The following is a 23,259-nucleotide window of genomic DNA, read 5'->3' as shown; positions in this document are numbered from 1 at the left end:
CTAAAAATAGATATATTTTAATATGTTTTTAAGTGCAAATCTCCATGCAGATCTGTAAACATTGCAGGTTAATATGGAAAGGGGATGGAAAAGACTGCACATAGACTGATTTGCCCATCCCTAGTCTCAGATTCTCAGATTAGCAAATTCACTCATCAGACAAAGAAAGAACTCCATTTTAAAAGTTTTATTGACAAAGCTGTCTTGGATGGACACAGAGGAGGGGTGCTGCCCTATCAAAGGGATCATATTTGATTAATTATATAATTTGTAATTGGATGATTATTAGTCAATGTCAGCTGAATATATATTTATATTAATAAAACAATAGCTTGGAAGAAAAACAAAATGTCTTTGATTTTATGCTATACATTCATATTACAGCAAACCCCGTCATAGATAAGGCCTTTTCCTTTATCTGGGAGAGAAGGAGGGGCACCCTTTCATGGCTTTTTAAACACATTAATTGAATAATCTACTAACAGATGCTGTCCTGGTACATAGTCTGGGTTGATGGGTATTTTTGCTAAATGAAATATGAAATCGTTATTTTACTCCTACAGGGATAGCCGGCTTGACAAGATTTCTGGTGCAACACTATCTGTAGCTTTTCCCTTAGGTTCTTCACTCTCCCTTGGGATAAGAATCCACAAATTCATAAGCTGGAGGAGGAGCAGCGTAGCCTACAGGGGGAGCCACATCAGCTCCACTGGCAGTGTAGGGCAGGAAAACCACTCTCTGCTGTAACACAAAAGAAGAATTCATTGGGTAGCATCCAATGGTGCTTACATGCCCGACAATGCTTTTGCATCCTGCTGATTCTGTTATGCAAGTGGCCTGGGGCAACCTGCAACAAGTAGAAACATCATTTCTGGAAGGGAGCAGGTCAGTGGAGTCCGCATAAAGGAGCTCCACCAATGTGTCTCTTTCCAAAAATGAGTGATTCCACTCAATTGGGGGCTTCTGCTAAATCTGTTAAATCTTCCTTGCAACAGAATCGGTGAGACCCCACTACTTGCGGAAGGGAATAGATGGGGCATAAGGGACCTGTTGGATTCTGCCCACTATAAGAATTATTTTCCTTGTCACTAGCATTGCAATTTATAGCACTGAAGGCATCATCATTATGGTAGCATGAAGTGCCACCACCTCCCAAACCATCACTGTTAAAGTAAGTTGCTCAATTACTCAGGAGATGAACTTTATCAGAGCTCCTGCTATCCCACTTGTGAGGAACCGAATATGTCCCCCCACCGCTGCTTTGGGGCTGAATGACCAGAGATGTTGGAAAAGGGTACTAGGCTCTTTAATACAATTGCCATTATGCTGAAGCCATTTTAAAAGCATAACCTTCTCCCCATTTAGGAGACAGGAGTGCAGCTTTGCCTGCAACCACCTAAATTCGTTATACATGCCACAATTCTTCTCATACTTCCTATTGGCTCAGGCAATCCTGTAAAGGATCAAATCATTAGAGACTCCTCACTCCTAGAAATCACTCTATATGTAATGACAGTGTTCATAGTGTGAGCAGATTATCGATTTGTACTGGGGCCTCAGTATGCTCTTGGTTTGCTCAGGACTCTTGCACAAATGTAGGAAGACACTTGCAGAAACTTCTCTTTTGTTCCCCTCTCCAAAAGGGTTGGTTCCAGAACTGGCACTGAGCAAACTGGCACTGATTTCTCCTGGATTCTCAGACATCGATGAACATTCTTGCCTATTTGGCGCTCTCTCTCTCTCTCTCGCTGTATGTAGGTATCTCCAAAGTCCCCTCTTTTGTGGATATCAGAGAAACTGCAGTTGAATCAAATGATTTATAAATACAATCTGGGGATTCCACAATGGACTGCCTTTTCTCCAGTAGGAGGGATTCCATGGACTTGTTAATTGTTTCTCTAACTTTCCCTGATTTGGGGCAAATGTAGTAATAGAAAAGCATGCAATTCTTATTATTTTTTAATAAAAAAACAGCTGAAAATGTGCATTTCCCTCATAGGCTAAAGCATAAAAATGTTCATTTTGTGATTTGCACATTTTGGGGGGGTAGGATTGATGTAATTTTGCAAGTGTAAATTTGTGCAGCTGCAAATTGCACAAATGCAAATTTACCCAGATCAGAAATGAAACAAAATTTAATTCTGTTGATAAGCAGATGATGAAACGAAATGCACCTGGAAATCTGTGAAATACAGATGGAACAATTTTACACAATCAATACATCCCTACCCTATTCCATTGGTTGCTTCCACACTGGCACTTATCTCTATCTCTTGAACTTCTGTCTTTCATTCTTTTTTGGGTGGAGCTTTGAGATCTGTCGTTCGCAAACTCATGAATTCAGATCTTTTTTCCCCACCCAGAAAATTATGTAAATTCACAGTAACTTATGGGAGTATTTATATAACATTCCACAGGATGTATAATTGTGAATTGCATCATGTTCTTCATTTAACTTGCGATTTTGCCTACAAATATATTTATGAAAACTTTGGATATATATTTTTTGAAATCGCATGTCCACGGAATTTGCCTGCTGTGCAGATCCAGGTCCAGTGTAAAATTCACATACTGGATTATACGATATGTGGGCTCATTTCAGTCCATTTTGGATTTTTCCGACATCCCTAGTCTAACCGACTTCACAGGGTTGTTTTGTGGATAGAAGCAGGGTGTGTGTGGAAGCGATATAACCATAATCAATGCAAAGGGTGAACTCTCCTCACACTTTTCAATAATATCATCTTAAATTCCAAGCATGGTATCAAATGCTTACTGGCTCATTGTTGCAACAGGTCGCGTTGCACCCAAAATGTGCTGCTGAAACGGCAATGCAGAATTCCAGGATAGTGAACAAGAGGAGAAGGACACAGAGACCAATACCTATCAGCTGTGTGTAGAAAGACACACGTTATATAACTTCCAGTACTGGCATATTTGTTCAGATGCAACATTAAAAATTCCCTAACAACCATCTTCTAGGTGTGACTGACTTGAAGTCTCAGTAAAAAAAAAATCTCCTCAGTATAATGCCTGCGTCTGAACATTCCCCGAGTGGTAGGAGGGAATGTGAATCTTGGAGTGGCAGTTGGGACTCTCAGTTGGTGCGATAGGCGCACTTGCGCCTTTATTCCTGCGTAAATGGTGCATTTACAGCCGCCATTTATACAAGGGGGGAATTGCATAATTTCCAGAGCCTCCAGATGGGGAGCAGTGGAGGCTCCAGATGGGGGCAGACAGCTGCTGGGTGCTAGTCGGACGCTCGCTGATGCTTGAGCAGTGGTGAACAGCGGCGGTGGCAGGGCAAGCATCCAATGAGTCAGATCCAGGTGAGTTAATGCTCTCCTACTCCATAGCACTTTCCACTCTCTAAGAGACCAGAACCCTTTTCAACCTAAATAGCTGCTTATATCTGTAGAAGTGGGAACCACTGCAGTGAAAGGAGCAGGCCAAAGTCAAGCAATATGGGGAATGGGATGGCCTTACAGGCCCTTCCAACTCCACTATTCTATGATTCTATGATTCTTATATGGATCCTGTCCACATAAAGTTGTGTGGAATTCTTTGACATACATTTTCATATGGTTTGACTCTAGAAATGTATCCAGATGTCTGCCATGAGTACCGTGGATACTCATGGTGGTAGTTGTCCTGATAGTCATGTGGATAGCCGTTTGAATGGTCAAGTAAATAAGGACCGCGCCATAAAACCAACTCCAAGACATATAGTACAATGCCGGTTAATGCTGCTAAAGCACTTATGATGTTCATTCCTGCACTGCTTTTCACCTGAAAGAGACAGACAGGAAATTCTATAATATACAAATTAAACTAGAACATTAAGTACCATCCAACAGATTAATGGCAATCTAAATGATACATGAAAACAGGAATAAAAAGACTAAACTACAACAACAACGCCTGTGCTTTTCATTCCCCCTGACAAGGTTTTCATCATTTCTTCTACCAACACAACTCATCTTTTTCTGCTAGTAGCAGCAGGTTTGCTTTTCTGATAGTGAAGGTGTGTAATATTCATCCCCCTTAAAGAGATGGCAATCGAATGCTATTACCCACAAAAAAAGATCGCATACACCAGTGTAACGGAAGTGGGAGGTTCACTCAGTGCTTCTGACATTACGTTAATGGTTCAGGTATGAGCTCCAGCACCATGCAGGGGCCCAGTGCATGCCCAGTTGCCTACCTGAGCCTTAGAGGCAAAGTGTCAGGCCGGGGTCTAAGTGGCAAACACACACTACCTCAATGTTTTCCATGGTTTTTACTTTTTATCAACACATTTTGTTACATGAATTTTATCATTGAAAACCACCTTGGAAAGGCTCCTGCCCTGAAAGAGATCCTAGATTTTTTAAAAAATAAATGAATAAATGAATAATTAATTATTTGTTGTTGTGTTCTTCAGTATTATAGAAGAGATGAAAACTATTATCTCTCTCACCAAACAGGTGGTTAGATGTTTCTCAGTTGTCACAGATAGGGATCCAGAAATTATGAACTGTAGAAAAGAAGAAAAGATGCATTGGACAACAGTTCACTTGTTTATAGAAACATCCTCTCCACTCAGAAAAACTGGGTTCTATGGGAGCAATGTTCACTAATAGCACATTTCCCCCTTGATGACCAACTAGTGCCACCCTTAAAGGAGGAGAACCATTCTTTATATCATCCTAATATCGGTATCATCATCATCATTGAAGGGCAGCCAAAATGTAATCAAATGGCACCATCCACATGCAAGAAGGAGTATGAGCTGGTTTGGGAAAACCCCAAGGTTGCAGAGGTACAAAAAAGGGGTTGCAGAGGGAAAAACTCTGAAGGGTGAGGGAACCCGAAACCACCATGGCCACAATATACTCACTGATTGTTGGTGAGGGGGGTGGGGGTTGATCAAAAATGGGGGTTAGGTAGAATGCTGTACCCTGGAGAAGTACCCTGGAGTTTGCCAGCTGGAGCTTTGAATACAAGCGTATGCCACAATGCCACATTATGTTTATTATCTATTTCATTTATTTCCACCTTTCCACCAAAACAACAACAACAAACAATGGTGCTCAAGGCAGCTACCAATAAAATATAGATCAAAACAAAACCTTTATTGAAACTTAACTTGTAAAACAACATTTAAAACACCCTTAATCCACAACTATTAAAACGCCCTTCAGCAACTCACCACTGTATATGCCAAAGGCTTACCTGAATAAAAATGCCTTTGCCTGATGGGAAGAAGGAGGACCAAGGGGTGGTCAACCTCGCCTACATCAGCAGGGAGTTCAAGAGCCTCTCTCATGTCCCCAGCAAACTTGTCTCTGGTCTTAAAACCTGGGCAGGCTCATATGGGAGAAGGTGGTCTTTCAATAGCCTAGTCCCAAGCTGTATTTGGCTTTATAGGGCTTCACCAGCACTTTGAATTGTGCCTGGAAACAAAGGAGTCATGTGGCGCCTATAACCAGCCTCAGTCAACAGTCTGGCCACCACATTCTGGACCGTCCAAAGTTTCTAAACAATTTTCAAAGGCAGCCCTATGTAGAGTGTACTCCAAATGGCATGTGTGAGCATAGCTAGATCAGACAGATCCAAGAACAGGCACAGTTGACACACTAACCTCAGTAGTGCAAGTGAACTCCTGTCCATGGCCACTGCCAAAACCTGAGCATCCAGGTTCAGGGATGAATTCAGAAGTACCCTGAAACTGTGAGCCTTGAGCTGTCAGGGGCAGTATAACCCCAACCAGCACATGTTCCCTGATCTATCTTTTGACTAGTCAGGTGGACCTCTGTCTTCTCTGAATTAAGATTTAATTTGTTTGCCCTCATCCAGTCCTTAACCAATATGAGACACTAATCTAAAACTTCCTTGGATTTAGATGGAAAGGAGAAATAGAGATGGATGTCATCAGCATACTGGTGGCACCAAATTCCAAAGCTCTGGGCAACCTCTCCCAGCAGGTTTCATGTATATGATCAATTAAATGCGGGACAAGATGGAACCCTGAAAGACACCACTGGCAAATGGTTACAGAGTCAGACAGGAATCCTTCAGCCAGGGTAAAACTGTGTCTCCTAGCCTTATCTTAGACAGACACCTTAGAAGGATACCATGGTTACTGATATCAAAAGCTGCTGAGAGGTCCAGCAGAACCATCTCTCTCTCTCTCTCTCTCTCTCTCTCTCTCTCTCTCTCTCTGTGTGTGTGTGTGTACTCAGTTTCTTGTCCACCAAGGCAACCAAATCCATCTGTGTCCCATAACCAGATCTGAAAACAAATGGAAAGTGATCTAGATAATCTGCCTCATCCAGAAACCACTGCTGCTGTACAAAGTTAAAAAACAAACAAACTAGTATAAGGCCATAGCTAGACCTAAGTTTTATCCCTGGATCATCCAGGGGTCAAACCTGTTCATCTAGGTGACACACAGGGAATCTAGTGCTCAGGCAGGGGCGAACCCTGGATGATCCCAGGATAAACCTTAGGTCTAGCTGTGGCCTAACTGAACAAGCAGAAGCCAAAACTACATTGCCTGAACCTGTATCAACTATGGCATCCAAGCCAGCATTGATTGGAATGATTTTATTTCCAAAGCATCATGCAAATTGGTCACAATGGGCTACTGAGTGGTCTGTATTTTCTTTGGTGATCCAGATTGCAATAGCCATTAATCACCCAAGAGAGCTCCATTGGCCACTCTGTGCTGATGCAATGTTTGCACAGAGTAATGCTTTCTTCTCTGCCATCATTGCCATGGAGTAGGACTTCAGGTGGGCCCTAGCCCATATTCCATTAGACTTGCTGTAAGTTTCCCACCAACATTGCTCTAGTCATCATCCCACTTGTTTCATTACCACTCCAGTTAACTTAGGAAGGGAGACTATTGGCCAGCAGGAGTAGTGCGAAAGAAGGAGGAGATATCAGTCTGATTGGGGAAGTTTAGGGAACTCCCAGATTTGCAGAAGACAGAGGACAAAACAATAACAACCCCAAACCAGCCTAATCAGCACTGAGTCTGCTCGGTAGCGACAAAATGCTGACGGACTGTTGGGGAGGGAAAAGGACAGAATACCGTGTGGGAAGAGGAATGGAATGGAGTATCATGGGGAAGGGCATGGAAGACTGAAAAGGAGCACTTCACACTACAACGTTTTGTTGTGTATTAATTATTTCTATTCTTGAAATATAAGCCCTGCATTTCTTCAAAGAATTCAAAGCAGAAAACAATAAAGGAGAGCCCTTTTAAATAATGTGTGTTAGTGAAACAATAAGCAATAATAATAATAATAATGAATAGCAGTGAGCAGATAAAGGAGGTTCTACCTCCATCACAGCAGCAAAGGAAATCAACATAAGGATGTGGCCAGGCAGAATTCCAGAGTGAGGGGTGGGGGGTGGGGGAGAGAATGTTTGTACCAAAGCTGAGAATGTCCCTGAAATGTACCGATCAGTTGTACTTCAGTTTGGGAGGAGGCACAGAGAGCTGAACCTCTGATGTGGACCGGAGTACACAGGAAGGAACATGTGAGTAAGGCTGTGTTTAAGGCCCTCCTTAAGGCCTTCTGATTATCTTAGATTTCTTTCTCTTATTCCAACATAAGTCATTTCATAAGGGCATAGAGACTGGTGCTTTTTAAAAAACAAACACCTCCCTATTTTTGAACTTGTACATGTGGGTCTGACATAAGAAATAAAATAAAAATGTTGAACCATCACATGTTCCACCAAGGTAATTAATCCAGGTGAGTTAGCATCATTGCTGCAAGAGAATTTTCTGGCTTCTCCTCACTGTGGCATTGTATCTCCCAAACAACAGCTTTGCCATTGGGAAGGCAAATGAAACATTGATAACCTGACTCGACTTTCCTTGGCAGAGCCCTGAAGGGAGTGAATGACTGAGTCTTTGCACATCATCATTTCAATGAGCCTTCCATACTCATTTAGAACTAAGAAAGGTTATGTGTAGAGGGTTGGCTTGTCCATAGTGCAGACCAAATGTGTGTGTGTGTGTGTGTGTGTGTGTGTTGGTTGGTGTTTTGCACACAAAAACACATGGCACTCCTTTGTGGCATCCCTGTGAGTGACAGTCAGGCCACCTAGTATCAAGGTCAGAGGGCAGGTTTTGCATCCATAACAATGAATGGCAGCCATTCACATATCAGAGAAAGAAAATGGGTGCTCTTGGGGACACCAGCAGGGTGGGAGAACTGAACCTGTTCCCCCCCTGGTCCTGCTGACTCAAATGCTTTTGTTCATAGATCTGGCCCAGGCCTTAGGTAGATGGGGTGAAATCTCAGAGTGATCCCCGGGATCGCCCCTGTGTGTCCACATAACGCACAGGGGATCCCAGGATCATGGAGAGATGATCCCTCCCTTGCTCCAGGATCTTGCCCTACCCTTTAGGTCCAGTTTTTTAGCGGTCTTGGGCTGAGCCCAAGACCGCGGAATGTGTGGCTGAGCGTCGCAGTTTGTCCCAGCTCCTTGTGGTTACTTGCAAGGAGCTGGGACCCGCGCATGGGGCACAGAGCTCCTCAGGAGCACTGCGCCCATCAGGGGTGGGGTGGGGGGAGCAGGGAAAACATATATTTTTAAAAAAATCCTTACCTTTTGCACACAAGCGCTTGTGCACATCTTCCTCTATAAAAAACAAAAACAAAATGGCGGGCGCGACACCTCTCCCTCTGAGGTCATCGCGCGCCACGTGTAAACAGAGGGGGGATCTCGCGATAAAAACATTGCAAGATCTTCACCCCTCCGTCGCGCAATAACAGGTAGGTTAGGCTAAGGCCCCAGTTTCTGTTTCTTGGTCATACTACAATGAGCGTAGTATGAGATGTGTGCGCATATGTGCATTCATACATGCATCTCTGTGTGCCCTTAGAGCAAACAATATTGCTTTATTTACTTAATCTTCGTAGTTATTGTATAATTATTCAATTTTTCAGATGCTTCCTTCCCAGTCACTGGTAGTCTGTACACAAAAGGTCCACAGCTGAATAGGAATTTGAATGTACATCTTGTCTCCAAGGTTTAAATTCAATAGCATACAGAAGCACACTGGCTCTCAAAAGCAAGTAATAAAAGGCTACTTACAAATAGTCCACCCCAGACTGGATAGTGCAGAAGAGTAGCAATGGACAAGTAGTTAGCAATGCATAATAACACAACCCCAAAGCCAATGTGCATCAGTCCAATCATGATCTGGATGGCCTGTGGGGAGAAATGCACCAACAAGATAAAACAATGCCTTGAGTCCTGGAAAGACATAGATGGACTTATTGACATAGTCTGGAACACCAGCGAAAGGATTTGGTCTACTCCTTTTGGTGAGAACAAAACTGAAACAAGATCTCTTCTTTACCCAGACCTCACCATTTTTAAGGCATTGACAAAGTTGAAATACAAAGGCTGAAAAGGACTTCAGCTCATTCACCAAAGGAGAATTATTAGGGGCTGATTCTTTCTGCAATTACTAGAGTAAACCCTGTGTTGCCACGGGGGCCAGTAGTGTGAGAATGATTGTCTCTTAATCCCTTTATGATTTGCTTACAGGTCGTATGTTATTGGCATATGTGTTTATAAAGGAATACAAAGACTTCTTGTGTGTTCATATTTTGTTTTGCTCCAATTTGCAATTAATTATGTATACTTGACCTTTTTGAGATTAAAAATAAAACTTTATAGTACATAGTTGTAGAAAATTCTTTTAAAAATATTTTCAAAAAGTGCTTTATGAGCATAAGTAAACACAGCGCAGTTAAGTTATGGAACTCACTACCACAGGATGTGGTGAAGGCCACTAATCTGGATGGCTTTAAAAGGGGGTTGGATAAGTTCCTGGAGGCAAAGGCTATCAATGGCTACTAGCCCTGATGGTTGTGTGCTATCTCCAGTATTCGAGGCAATAAGCCTGTGTGCACCAGTTGCTGGGGAACATGGGTGGGAGGGTGTGGTTGCACCAAGTCCTGCTTGTTCATCCCTGGCTGATGGCTGGTTGGCCACTGTGCGAACAGAGTGCTGGACTAGATGGGCCCCTGGAATGATCCAGCATGGCTCTTCTTATGTTCTTATGTCCTGACTTTGAATAACAGTGAAAAATGTTGCTATTCCTGTAAGTTGTGTGTCCAGAACTTTCCAGTGAAGTGTGTTTCATGAGACTGGTTAATGGGAAGGCAGCCAAAAAGGGATGACTAACTCCTGATTTTGAATTTTATATATAAGCTCTACAAACCCCCTCCCTACACCTGAAGCCTACACCTTGAGGGTAAGTAGCAGTATAAGTTGCTTGTAATATCCACCCACACTGTTCCAGCCTTCAAAATGGAGAGAAGGTTTGTAGTTTCTTTTTTCATCTTCTACAACTACATGTTTTCTATTATGAACTAAATGCAACGTATTCGGAATTCATTTTAGAAGTTGCTTGTTTTTGACTCTTCAGGAAGTATCCAAACTATTTCTATTCTCCATGAGTAAGTGAGTGAGTTGGTTAATCATTCATTCAGCCAGTGCGCTCTAAGCAGCTTTAGAAATATATAAGGAACCTAGGTAAGTCTTTTTAGCACTAAGTTTTTGAACCAATCCAAATTGATTAGAATAGTGACTAATGTTCTAACTGCAATGTTTGAGTTTGTTGAGATTCTTCAAATTCTTCCTTGAAGCATCTTTATTTTTCCATCAGGAAAAATAAGCATTTAGGCTAAAGCATGAAAATATGAAGTTTAGGAAATTGCATTCCAGCTTATATTCAAGTTCGTGGTTGTGAACGGGACGTGATCACACGATTTTCAAACAGAAATGAAATTCTCATACATCCCTAGTACTGACTAGACATAGACGAGTCTATCAATTGTTTTGAGCTTTCAGAATTTTTCCAAACGTAGGTTTGGTTCATCCTACGTTTTGAGAATATTTTTGGTTGTTGTTTTTTTTTAGTTCACATGTACATTTGTATGCGCCTGTGTACATATTTCTCCTAATACAGGGATTTTTGTATGCAATTTCCCCCAATATACACACTTTTGTAAGCAATTTTCAAATCAAACCATTTTAAAGGTTATTTTTGCTGATGTTTGCATTGTTGTGTGCACTTCTTCCTAGTGTGTGTGTGTAAGCATTTTTTATTGGAAAATTCCATTACAAATTTCAGAGAGTAACTGAACTCACAGATTGGTTTGAAAGTGTAAAATTTGCCAAATTCCCTTTAAAACTGGAAACCAAATTTCTCCTCCACCTTGAATAATATCTGGGTTCAGTTCTTCCTGCACTGAAACTACACCTACAGGGAAACCACTGTTATTGTTATGGTCCTGAACGTGAGCAGGTCCCAAATGCACTTACCCCCAGGGTCTTGGTCTCTACTTTGAGAAGTTTCTCCATTGGCCCCACTTGAGGGCTCTGCTGAAGTTGGTTGTTGGGGTTTCCATGTAGGGGAAAGAACACTACTGTTCCACTCGCCATTCTCAATGGATACTTTGTGCACCTCTGTTATCTGCAAACAGACAGATCCAAGAAACAAACAAATGAAAACCTTTGTCCCAGATTTGGACAAATATTACAGATCCACACCGTGACACATATACATGAAATGTATTAAAACCAAGCCCATGAAATTATGCTGCATACCAGTGGATTGACTCATGAGTAAGTAAGCAACAGCCAGCAGATGCACCTGGAAGATCCAACTCTCAACACACACACTAGTTGGGACCAAATGACATCAGGAGGCTCGGCCCCACCCCAGATGGCATTTGGCCTGCTGAGGGCCATTCTAGTTGACTGCTCCTGGTTTAGGATATAAGTGTTGCCCCAGGAAACAGGGGAGTGAAAGGTGAAGCCAAGATCAAACAGTCAAGCTAGGAAGCAAGATGTTGCAAAGTTCAACAGGAGGTTAAGCAAAAAAAGATTTGGCTCAGGAAACAGAAATTATTTGGCAGAAATGAATAAAAATCTATTCCCGGTATTGGTTGAAGTTGGGGAGAAACAAAATAATTTAAGTACGAGAAAGAAAAATGGGGGGAGGGGGGAGAAGGAAAAAAGAAGGCCAGAGTGCTTGGGGGAAGAAAGAGCCAGAGCTGCTAGAATTGCAGATCAGACTTGGAAGACTTGACCAAAGACAGGAAGACATTGCTTGGGTAAGGAAGGCTATAGGAAACAAAGAGCAAAAAAGACTGCAATTGTGACACGCTATTTTGCCTCACCGAACAAGGTGTTGCTGGGCCTTGACCCAAGCCATTGTGCAGGAATGTAAGCAAGTCTGAATTACTCAGCAGCTTCCTCCCAAGGCCCTGCCAAACTCACCAGAAGGGAAAAGCTCTTATATCCAGTCAGAGGCAGACTGGAGACAAGAACTTTTCCTTGCCTGGGAGAAAAGGCAAGAAGCTGGCAGGCTGGATGGGGAATGCCCCCAGGTCATATTTGGCCTGTGCGCTGGAGGGTACCCATGCCTGCCTATGATGCTTGACCACAGGGATCACCTGAGAGAGCAGGGCAATGCTGGAGCTGAGGGGTTTGGTGGTGTCTGGGAAGGCTTTTAAGACCACAACCCCCTGTGATCTGCCATCCATCTGGTGTACACCAAAATCCACAAGTATTGCTAATCCATGTGCTGCTCTCTCTTGCTTTTCCAGGCATTGCAGCACCAGGTAGGCAGAGTAGTGCCTTCACCCCACATCCTGAACCATCCAGTGCTGCAGAAGACCCAACACTGTATGCTTCTCCTGTAGCAGCTCACTTATGATGGAAGTAGCTAGCAATGCTGAATGGCTGGTCATCCAGCGCCAACTATGTGGTAGATGATCCTTGGTAACAGTGGAAACTGCTAATTTATGGCCCTGTACATGCCTCATCCCATGCCCTCCTACATAGTGGAACAACCAGGGTACTATACAGGCAGAACTTGTGGGTTCCCCCTATTAAGGTTAGGCAAGCCAAACCTTAATAGGGGGAACCCACAAGTTCTGCCTGGCCTGATGCACCAGCTTTGTTCTCTTCTCCTAGCAGGACAGACTAATGTTGCCTTCTCAAATGGAAGAGCAGACTTGGGATTGTATAGTACCCTGGTTGTTCCACCCCTGCACTGATATTTTCTGTGGTGGAAGCAAAGATTGGATCTGCTGACACTTCAAAGTGATGCCAAAATATGTTCTTCCTCTTTGCCAGCAACCCAGAACCACTGCTGAAACTCTCTGTTGACATCAGAGGAGTGGGAGTGGGCATTGCAGGGGGCACCTGGTGACAATGATGTCTCTGCCTCCTCCTCCATAGTGTTCACCAAAGACCCACTGATGATGATGCCTCCTCTGGGAAAGCTAAGAGATCTGCAGACTATGGGCTAATCTACACCTGCAGCCCTTTCGCAACGGAAGAGGGATGCTTCCGATTTTCCCTGCTTCCGCGATCTGGGGCAGAGGTGGGTTTTTTAATGACTCGTGAGGGATGCACACAACTGCAGATGCGCAGCAACACATGGGGGGGATATAAACTCCATTAAATATGCACTCCTGCACATATTCACCGATAACTCACTGATACCCATGCACACAGCTGATTGGCTGTTCACTGAGAGCGGAACTCCTAGCGAACAGCAACACATTTTTTAAATTTTGTATACTTTTTCATGTTTACATTTTTAACTGTTGTAAACCACCCAGAGAGCTTCAGCTATGGGGCGGTATATAAATATAACAAATAAATAAAAAAATAAAGCCTCACGAGGGGGGCTGGCACACCGCACACAAACTTCGGGATGGACACGACAAAAACAGGGATTTTGGGCATAGCACTAGTTAAGTGTTCCCCACATTCTCGCCAAGAGTAGCATGGAATTAATATCCCAAGGTTTTTTTTAAAAAAATTTTACTCTGCAGCCTGGTTCCGAACTTCTATTTCTATGCGAACTATAACTGTTGCTTCAGGATGACAGATTCCCTCACACCCCTGCTCTGCCCTACCACACTATGACAGATGGACGTGAAACACAAGGCTCTCTGCTGGTTGCTTTGCTTATGCTGCTAATAGTGTGTCTATGTTTGGGCCTCTTATAAAGAATAATTGGTAGCAGGGGAGGCACATAATCCATCTCCCACTCACTAGTTCCGCCCCCACCAGCCCTCTGCTCATGTTCAGAAACACCCTGTTATTCCTCCAGGCCTTTCAGAGCTGAGCCCTGGATTGAATGAAATACGGCCTCCAATTTAACTCCCTCCAGAAGTACTTACGTTCCGCTCCTTGATGTGCTCCTTCTCAGCCTCCCAGTGGAACTAAAAATCTTACCAGGAAGTAATGAGAAGTGAAAGTAAAATAGGAGGAGTTTTACTGGGCTCATTTTGCCCTCTCAATCTCAGTCTGCTCTAACTCTTTAGATGTTGTCCACTATGCCCCTCATTCCTGCCACAAACTCTTTCTAGCTTTCTGGCTTCTTCTGCGTTTTGACTAGAGATCTTGGAGAACTCCGCAACAGATCAAAATCAGTTTGGGTTTCTGTGAATCAAACTTGTGGATTTTGCAGACTACACCTGCAGACTTGGGATTGTATAGTACCCTGGTTGTTCCACCCTTGTACCGATATTTTCTGCGGTGGAAGCAAAGATTGGATCTGCTGATGCTTCGAAGTGATGCCAAAATATGTTCTTCCTCTTTGCCAGCAACCCAGAACCACTGCTGAAACTCTCTGTTGACATCAGATGAGTGGGAGTGGGCATTGCAGGAGGCGCCTAGTGACAGTGGTGTCTCTGCCTCCTCCACAGTGTTGGAGGAGACCCACTGATGATGATGCCTCCTCCGGGAAAGCTTCTATTTCTATGTGAACTATAACTGTTGCTTCAGGATGACAGATTCCCTCACACCCCTGCTCTGCTCTGCCACACTATGACAGATGGAAGTGAAACACAAGGCTCTCTGCTGGGTGCTTTGCTTATGCTGCTAATAGGGCGTCTATGTTTGGGCCTCTTATAGAGAATAATTGGTAGCAGGGGAGGCACTTAATTGGGGTCACCATATGACCATATATTTCTGAACATGAGCAGAGGGCTGGTGGGGGCATTTGTAGGGAAGGAATTAGTGAGTGGGAGATGGATTATGTTAGGGTGACCACATGAAAAGGAGGACAGGGCTCCTGTGTTTATAACAGTAATGTAGAAATGGGAATTTAAGCAGGTGTTAATTGAAGAGGGTGAATTTCCCTCTTCATCACAACAGTTAAAGCTGCAGAAGCCGTACCCTCTTTTGTATCTGGCCACACTACTATAGCTAATGTAGCTTTAACTGTTGTGACGAGAGGGAATTTCACCCTCTTCAATTGATACCTGCTGAAATTCCCTTTTCTACATTACTGTTAAAGATACAGGAGCCCTATCCTCCTTTTCATATGGTCACCCTAACATAATCCATCTCCCACTCACTAATTCCTCCCCTTCAATCTTCTCTTCTCCAGTTGTTTCAATCTCTCTTCATAGGGCTTTGTTTCCAGACCTCTGATCATCCTCGTTGCCCCACTCCGAACACGCCCCAGCTTGTCTGCATCCTTCTTGAAGTGTGGTGCCGAGAACTGGATGCATTACTCAAGCTGAGGCCTAACCAGTGCCGAATATAGAGGAACCAGTACCATGCACGATTTGGAAGCTATACTATTAATGCAGCGCAAAATAGCATTTGCTTTTTTTGCAGCCACATCACACTGTTGGCACATATTCAGCTTGTGATCTACAACAATTCCAAGATCCTTCTCCCTTGTAGTATTGTTGAGCCAAGTAATCCCCATCTTGTAACTGTGCGTTTGGTTTCTTTTTCCTAGGTGTAGAACTTGGCATTTATCCCTATTAAATTTCATCCTGTTGTTTTCAGCCCAGCGCTCCAGCCTATCAAGATCACTTTGAAGTTTGTTTCTGTCTTTTAAGTTATGAGCTATACAACCCAATTTTCTATCATCTGCAAATTTGATAAGCATTCCCTGCACTTCCTCGTCAAAACCATTAATAAAATTGTTGAAGAGCACTGGGCCTAAGACTGAGCCCTGCGGTACCCCACTTGTTACCTCCCCCCAGTTTGAGAAGGTTCCGTTGATAAGCACTCTTTGAGTCCGATTCTGTAGCCAACTGTGGATCCACCTAATAGTTGTTCCATCTAGTCCACTTTTAGCTGGTATGTTAAGGTGGCTACTAGGAGGAGGACTTTCTCTGTTGTGGCACCCCGGCTGTGGGACGAGCTCCTCAGAGAGGCCAAAACGTGTTGGGCTTTGTAATAAAAACGTTTACATCCTGAGTATTTGGGCATAGCTAGACCAGCCGATATCCCGGGGATCACCCCAGAATCATCCCTGTGCGTTCACATGATGCACAGGGGATCCCAGGAGAAGGAAGGGATGATCCCTCCGTTGCGCCAGGATATCGGCATAGCTTTTATCCCACTTTTTCCGCAGTCTCGGGATGATCCCAAAACCTCAGAACGTGTGGGTGGGCATTGCTGGTTGTCCTGGCTCCTCGTGAGTAACCACAAGAAGCCGGGCACGCCTGTAGGGGGTGGAGTGGGGGGAAGCGGGGATTTTTTTAAAAAACACAAACAAACCAATTTTTCGCTTGAGCGCGCCGTCTACTTTAAAAAAATAAACAAAATGGCAGGCACGACACCCTCTTCCTCCTAGAACATTGCGCGCCACATGTAGACAAGGGGGAGATCTCACGATAACCATATCACGAGATCCTCCCTCCTCCAGCAGGTCTAGCCATGGCCTTTGTTTCTCCTTTTTTCTGACCTGACCTGAATGCTCTCCTCGTTTTTGGCTTTGGTTAACGTGGAAATGGGACAGAATGGGTTTATGTACGAGCATATGTGAAAATGAAGCAGGCTCCAAGTAGATTGATTTGCTCATCTGCAGCCTCATGTTCACAGGTTATCAAATGCACTCATCAAACAAGCAAACCATGGGATCCACTTGAACCCTCTCCTAACCTAGTCAAAGATTGAAGTGATTGGCTACTTGGCTGAAGATGAACTGGGTTGGAAGAAGTCGAGCAATGAACACAACCATTCCTTTGGGCAACTCTTTAAAACCTGGGCTATTGCGGAGGGATTGTAGAAGAATGTTTATCTGAGGATAAAAGAACAAAATGGGTTCTTTTCTTATGGGTTTCATAAATAGACATTGGGTATAGGTTCCTATCCTTTATGGGTAATCATGGAGCATGAGTGGTACATTTTTCCCCTCCAGGGCCCTGGACTGGCCAATTCATAATTCACCTTGGGTAGCCTGGCTAGATTTGGAAGAGGTCAAAACACGATAAAACAGGCAGTACCTTACGCAGTCCGGAGGCAGAGTCGTTAAGCAGTCCAAAAGGTCAGGAAACAGGGCATCAAGCAGCAGCACGGTTCAAGAGACAAGGTACAAGACAGGATGGGCCAAAGTTGTTCCACCGCTGGCTGATTTCTAAGGCAGGCTTTTAAGCCCAAAGCCTGCTGGACCCTACCCAGAGCTAAGCTGCAGTTGTCAGAACTCTCCTTTCAGAGCCCTACCACCCTGTTATTCCTCCAGGCCTTTCAGAGCTGGGCCCTGGATCGAATGAAATATAGCCTCCAATTTAACTTCCTCCAAAAATACTTACGTTCCACTCCTTGATGTGCTCCTTCTCAGCCTCCCAGTGGAACTAAAAATCTTACCAGGAAGTAATGAGAAGTGAAAGTAAAACAGTAGGAGTTTTACTGGGCTCATTTTGCCCTCTCAATCTCATTCTGGAATACATTTTTTAAAAAAGATCAACAAAAATGTGCATTATGCCAAGTGTATTCTTTCCAATGTGAAGGCGAGTTTGGGAAATTGAGAAAAAATCGGAATCCTCCATCCCCTGCCTTTCAGTCCTGCTGCCTAAGGACATTCTTGATGGTATGGTCAAGTGGTGAAGGGAAAGAACTCTCAAAATGGCTGTGAATTCACTAATGGATATTGGCTAAGATATTGACTATGCTTCTGTGTTTCTCAGCTGTTAAATGAAACCAAGCTCTTCTATATATGGTATAGATAGAGGACTGCACTTTTTGGCTGTGTGTTTCTTTCTGGTTTTCTACGATGCTTGCCTTTTATCTTCTATGTTACATTAGAATCATAGAGTTGGAAGGGGCCTATAAGACCATTGAGTCCAACCCCCTGTTCATTGCAGGAATCTACCTTAAAGCATCCCTGACAGGTGGCTGTCCAGCTGCTTCTTTAATGCCTCTAGTGTGGGAGAGCCCACAACCTCCCTAGGCAATTGTTTCCATTTTCATACTGCTCTAAAGGTCAGGAAGTTTTTCCTGATGTCCAGCCAGAATCGGGCTTCCTGTAACTTGAGCCCATTATTCCGTGCCCTGCACTCTGGGATGATCAGATCCTGGCCCTCCTCTGTGTGACGACCTTTTAAGTATTTGAAGAGTGCTATCATGTCTCCCCTCAATCTTCCCTTCTCCAGGCTAAACATGCCCAGTTCTTTCAGTCCCTCTTCATAGGCTTATGTACGAACCTATGGGTTTATGTACGAACATGTGTGGAAATGAAGCAGGCTCCAAATAGATTGAGTTGCTCATCTGCAGCCTCATGTTCACAGTTTATCAAATACACTCATCAGACAAAGAAGGATCCACAGTTCAAAATTTTATTGACAAAGCTATCTTGAATGTACGCAGAGTAAGAATGCTAGCCTATCAAAGGATGCTCAGGCAGTTAATTTTATAATAATCCTATTATATAATATGATCAGAATACAATTGTATATTAGTAAAAAAAAATAGTTCTGAAGAAAAAGAACATTGCTTTGCTTTTAGGGGATACATTGCCATGTTAAAGCAAGCCCCAGGATAGGAGAGGCATTTTCTCCTATCTGAGAAAGAAGGATGGACACCTCTCAGTTATTTTTAATGTATTAATTGAATGTATTAAAGAACAATCCTGTGACCGCTAGACAGCATCTGGGGGAAGCAGGGTATTTTGGATTCCTGGATCTGAGGCCAGAGACAGGGCTTGTAGCCAAGAAACCGAGCTCCCTGACGCTTCCTCCACTTTGGCTGGGACGAGGCAGGACGGCTTCAATGAGCACGCAAATGTGAGCTCATAGAGGGGTGAAAGGGGGTGTGCTGGTGGGCAGGGAAGGGAGAAGCCTGGGGGGCACAGAGATCTGAGCTATCCCCAACCATCCACAGCCTCCTCCCCTCCCCCTCCGCACAGCCCCCGCTACACAGGTGAAAACGCCCATCTAGCTGCAATGCAGAACAGGAGGTGCAATGCTACCCCAGCATGTAGTCTAGGCAGGCAGTTATATTTGGGGGGGAAATTGGAACTCAAAAATATTTTGTTCTTCCTGAGAGAGATGCAGAGATTGCTGGTGTGACATTAGCCATAGCTTTTCCCTTGGGTTCTTCACTCTCCCTTGGGATAAGCGACTGCAGCACCATAGGCTGGAGGAGGAGGGTTGTCTTCAGTGGAAGTCGTATTAACTCCACTGGCAGGGTAGGGCACAAAAATCATTGTTGGCTGCAACACAAAAGAGAAATTCGCCATAAGAAATATTGTCCTTGTCACCACCACTACCACCATCGTCATCATCGTGGTGGTGCCATGAAGAGTCATCACCATTAAAGGAGCGGCCCAATACCTTGTAAGAAGAACTCTACTAGAGAAGCAGGTATCGCATTTGGGCAGAACAGAACCTGTCTATCTTATTACTGTTGTAATCTTTTCTCCTCTGCTTTGTGGCTGAATAACCAGAGATGTTGGAGATTTGCACTGAGCCAACCTGAATTCTCTCCCATGGAGGCCCTGGATTAGCATATATACAAGAATTCTTGCAGTTTAGCAACATTTGTGAATAAGGGGCTTTTTCATAAGTTACTTCCACACTATACCTATCCTTGCAATTTTTTGTTCTTTGTAATTCTTCAATTTTTTGTACACTCACTTCCTAAATTCCCACTGTTATGAAGCACCATAGGAGATCCTAAGACCTGTCGCTTTAATAGCCTAATCTACTACATAGGATTGCTGGGTGGATAAAAGCAGGGGATATAATCATTTTTTTAAAAGTAATCTCCCATCATCCTTCCTAATAAGTTCTTCCGGAAGTCCAACCATGGACATGATCAAATGCTTACCTGGTCACCCTTGCAGCAGGCTGCTTGACACCCAAAATGCGCTGCAGAAACGGTGATGCAGAACTCCAACAAAGTGAACAAGAGGAGCAGGACAGAGAGACCAGTACCTACGGACTGCATAGGGAAAGACACTTGTTATATACCTCTCAATACTAGCAAATTAGTTCAGTTGCAGAATTAAAAAGGGCCCCTAGTAAACACCTTCTAGGTGTGTAGGACTTCAAAACATTAAATATACATCACAGGAAAAGCTGGGGGTGGGGGTTTGGGTAGACAATTTAAAATTGCTTTCTTACGAAGCCTTCCTGACATATATGTCTCTTAGAAGAGAAGAATTGGAGAACATATCATATCGAGCAGGAGAATGTGGGCAGGAACCTCCTGAGCATTTTTGTCTTCAGCAATGTCTTTCAGCAAGCCTCCTCACATATTTGATACTGTTTGGTAGGCAATGATACTGTTTGGTACGCATGTCATGCGTAAAGGGCTATTAATATGGGCTGGACCACAGAAGAGTAATCCAGTGCACATTCCCATTAACTGGCTTTACATTTTGCATTAGACTAAAGGAAAATTCAGTTTAAGCCTCGCATGTGAAAATACACTCATTTATCAACCTTCCTGTGTCATTTGCTTCACCTCCTTTTAGAACCATCTGTCAGGGATGCTTTCAGGTGGATTCCTGCACTGAGCATTGATGGCCTTATAGCCCCCTTCCAACTCTACGATTCTATGATTCTAAGCCAGAAGCCTCCTGTGTGTCAGGGGCAACTTTGCCGTTAGAGGTATGCATGAAAAATGTTAAGTGTGAAGGAGAAGTGGAGACCTCCCTGCGTTGACGGGTGAAGTCTGCAGAGGATTTGCAACCATGTTTTCCTGATGCTTTTAGAGTGTTCCCTGTGGATGAGAACCCTGCACAATCAGGGTTGGAGGGGGCATGGCCAGCACACACTACCCCATATAGGCTGAAAGAGCTATAGTCATCCCTGATTGCTCATCCACTTGTCCAAAAGAGATGAGCAGGAGCTTCTAAGAAAATTCTGCACTCATATAATGGTTATGAGACTAAATTGTGAAACAAAGCCCCTGATTCAAGTAACCCTCACTGGTCAGATCCTATGTTCATTGTAGTATTCCATTCCAAGCATAAGGAAGGGACGAAGAAAGAAAATGGGCTTTTCATCTTCCATGGAGCCACAGGTACTATCCAATAGCGGTCCATGAACTTTGCACAACAACATTCCAAATAATGTTCCACAATCACAGTGGATATACGAGCTGTATGGAGAAGCAGCATTTCCCCAGAGACAAAATACTGCAGTACTCATAGTGGGAAAATATAATCTGTCCAATATGAATGAAAGAAGGGAAAGGAAAGAGGGGCCATGCATGGATATAAGAACCATGTGTGCAACTTGACGTTTGCTTGCTGTTTTCTTTGTAGCACTTCCTGCTATCTAAGAGAGAAGCCACCTTTCAAACTACATAGACTCTCTGGTACAGGAAATGCTGTTAAAAAGCAGCAAGTAAAACCTGTGTATGGAGGTTTTCTCTCTTATTCATACATATCCTTCTTCTTGGATCCTGCCACTTTAATACAAGTTACATGTAGAATAGTCAAAGTTCTACATGTAACTTGTTAACTTACCTTTAGCCCATCATAGCTATACTCATTGCCATAATAACGATAGCTGTGACGATTTAAAGCCAGTTCTGCTATATATAGGATGATACCAACTGATGCCATTGCAGCACTTGTGATATTCATTCCCACACTGCATTTCACCTGAAAGAGATGGACAAAAACATCAGGCCACCAGATATATAGACTGGAAAAAGATGTCTCTGAAGCAAAATTATTGAATAATTTGCTGGCATTGTTTAAAGAAAGTCTTATTTTGAGATAAAGAGCGTCATTAGGAAGAGGGGATTGCATTTCCTTACTGTCGGTTTCGCCCCCACTTCTGTCCCACCCTACTTCCTCTTTCTTTACATGGGGAAGAAAGAGGAAGCAAACAACGACCATGTGGCCCATTTTATACCGCTGCTTCTCCTGCACACAGCAGGAAATGGCGGCACCTATCACTGCAAGCAAACAAGTTGGATTTTCCAGGTCTTTTTTTATGATGGGAAAATGAGCAGAAGGGGCAGGAGACACACGGGTGGCGGATGGCATTGTCAAAAGCATCCATGAAAAACCATGAGTGCCCAATAACAAGCATGCAGTAAAATGCCCATCTGATGCCACGCAAAGCTTGGTTTGTTCAACCATTGATTGTTGATGGGAACATGGGAATGGGGGTTGATGGTACCATGTGAGCACCCTGTGCCAAAACGCTGACTTATGGGTAGACTTATTCAGACATGCCATAAAAATAAATAAATAAATAAACTTATTTGTTGTCGTCTCCATTAAAATAGATATTAAAACTATTAATTATCTCTCTCACCAAAGCAGAGGTTAGATGTTTCTCAGCTGACACAGAAAGGGATCCAGATGCTATAAACTGTGGAAAAGAAGGAAAGAGATGCACTTAATAGAAGTTCACTTCAAAATTATGGGGGAAAACTCTCTACTCAGAAAAACTGGGTTCTATAGGAACAATGCATATTTCTCCTTTGAAGACAAACTTGTACCATCCTTAAAGGAAGAGAAGCATCATCTACTCATAGTGAATTCAATTCTCCAAACACCAGCCCCTATGTAGCCAAAATGGCACCTTCTAAAGTGAAGAGAGAACACCACGATTCACAAAAGGACCAAAAAAAAAAGAGGGATGTGCACTGCCTCGGAGCCAAACCCCGAATCTAAAGTGGATCAGGGTGGTTCAGACCCTTCGAAACCGGATCTGAGGCAGTTCAGGCGAAAGCCAAGGCGGTCTGAAACCGAAGCCAATTGGCTCGAAGCTTCAGGCCTCCTCAGCGCTTTGCAGCTGGCCCCAACCGCTGCCGGTCTCCCGCTGCCGGCCTTCAGCGTCCTCGCGTAGAAGCTGCCAGATGCAAGCCAGCGGCAGCAGACCCAGGTAAGCCCCCTCCCCCTTCCCCACTTACCTGCGTCCACTGCCTCCAGCGTTATTTATTTATTAAATTTATATACCGCCCCATAGCCAAAGCTCTCTGGGCGGTTTACAAATGATCATACGC

General features: G+C 43.6%; 1 protein-coding gene across 1 annotated transcript in view; it reads right to left on the bottom strand.

Moving 5' to 3' along the window:
• Positions 1 to 517: 517 nt before the first annotated feature.
• The window catches only part of LOC134393360 (uncharacterized), a 32,689-nt gene continuing 9,947 nt past the window's right edge, over positions 518 to 23,259 (bottom strand). Inside the window, exons 4-13 of the mRNA XM_063118388.1 lie at positions 22,566 to 22,622; positions 21,764 to 21,901; positions 20,116 to 20,229; positions 19,389 to 19,498; positions 14,545 to 14,674; positions 11,344 to 11,494; positions 5,624 to 5,724; positions 3,574 to 3,789; positions 2,777 to 2,890; positions 518 to 741 (exon numbers count right to left, since the gene is read on the bottom strand). Coding sequence (XP_062974458.1) covers positions 625 to 741; positions 2,777 to 2,890; positions 3,574 to 3,789; positions 5,624 to 5,724; positions 11,344 to 11,494; positions 14,545 to 14,674; positions 19,389 to 19,498; positions 20,116 to 20,229; positions 21,764 to 21,901; positions 22,566 to 22,622 — 1,248 coding nt within the window. The 3' untranslated portion in view covers positions 518 to 624. The remainder of the gene's footprint in view (positions 742 to 2,776; positions 2,891 to 3,573; positions 3,790 to 5,623; positions 5,725 to 11,343; positions 11,495 to 14,544; positions 14,675 to 19,388; positions 19,499 to 20,115; positions 20,230 to 21,763; positions 21,902 to 22,565; positions 22,623 to 23,259) is intronic.

This window comes from Elgaria multicarinata, chromosome 2 (assembly GCF_023053635.1).
Source record: "Elgaria multicarinata webbii isolate HBS135686 ecotype San Diego chromosome 2, rElgMul1.1.pri, whole genome shotgun sequence".
Lineage (NCBI taxonomy): Eukaryota > Metazoa > Chordata > Lepidosauria > Squamata > Anguidae > Elgaria > Elgaria multicarinata.
Note: the sequence above shows the minus strand (reverse complement) of the source record. Positions and strands in the feature narration are given on the sequence as shown.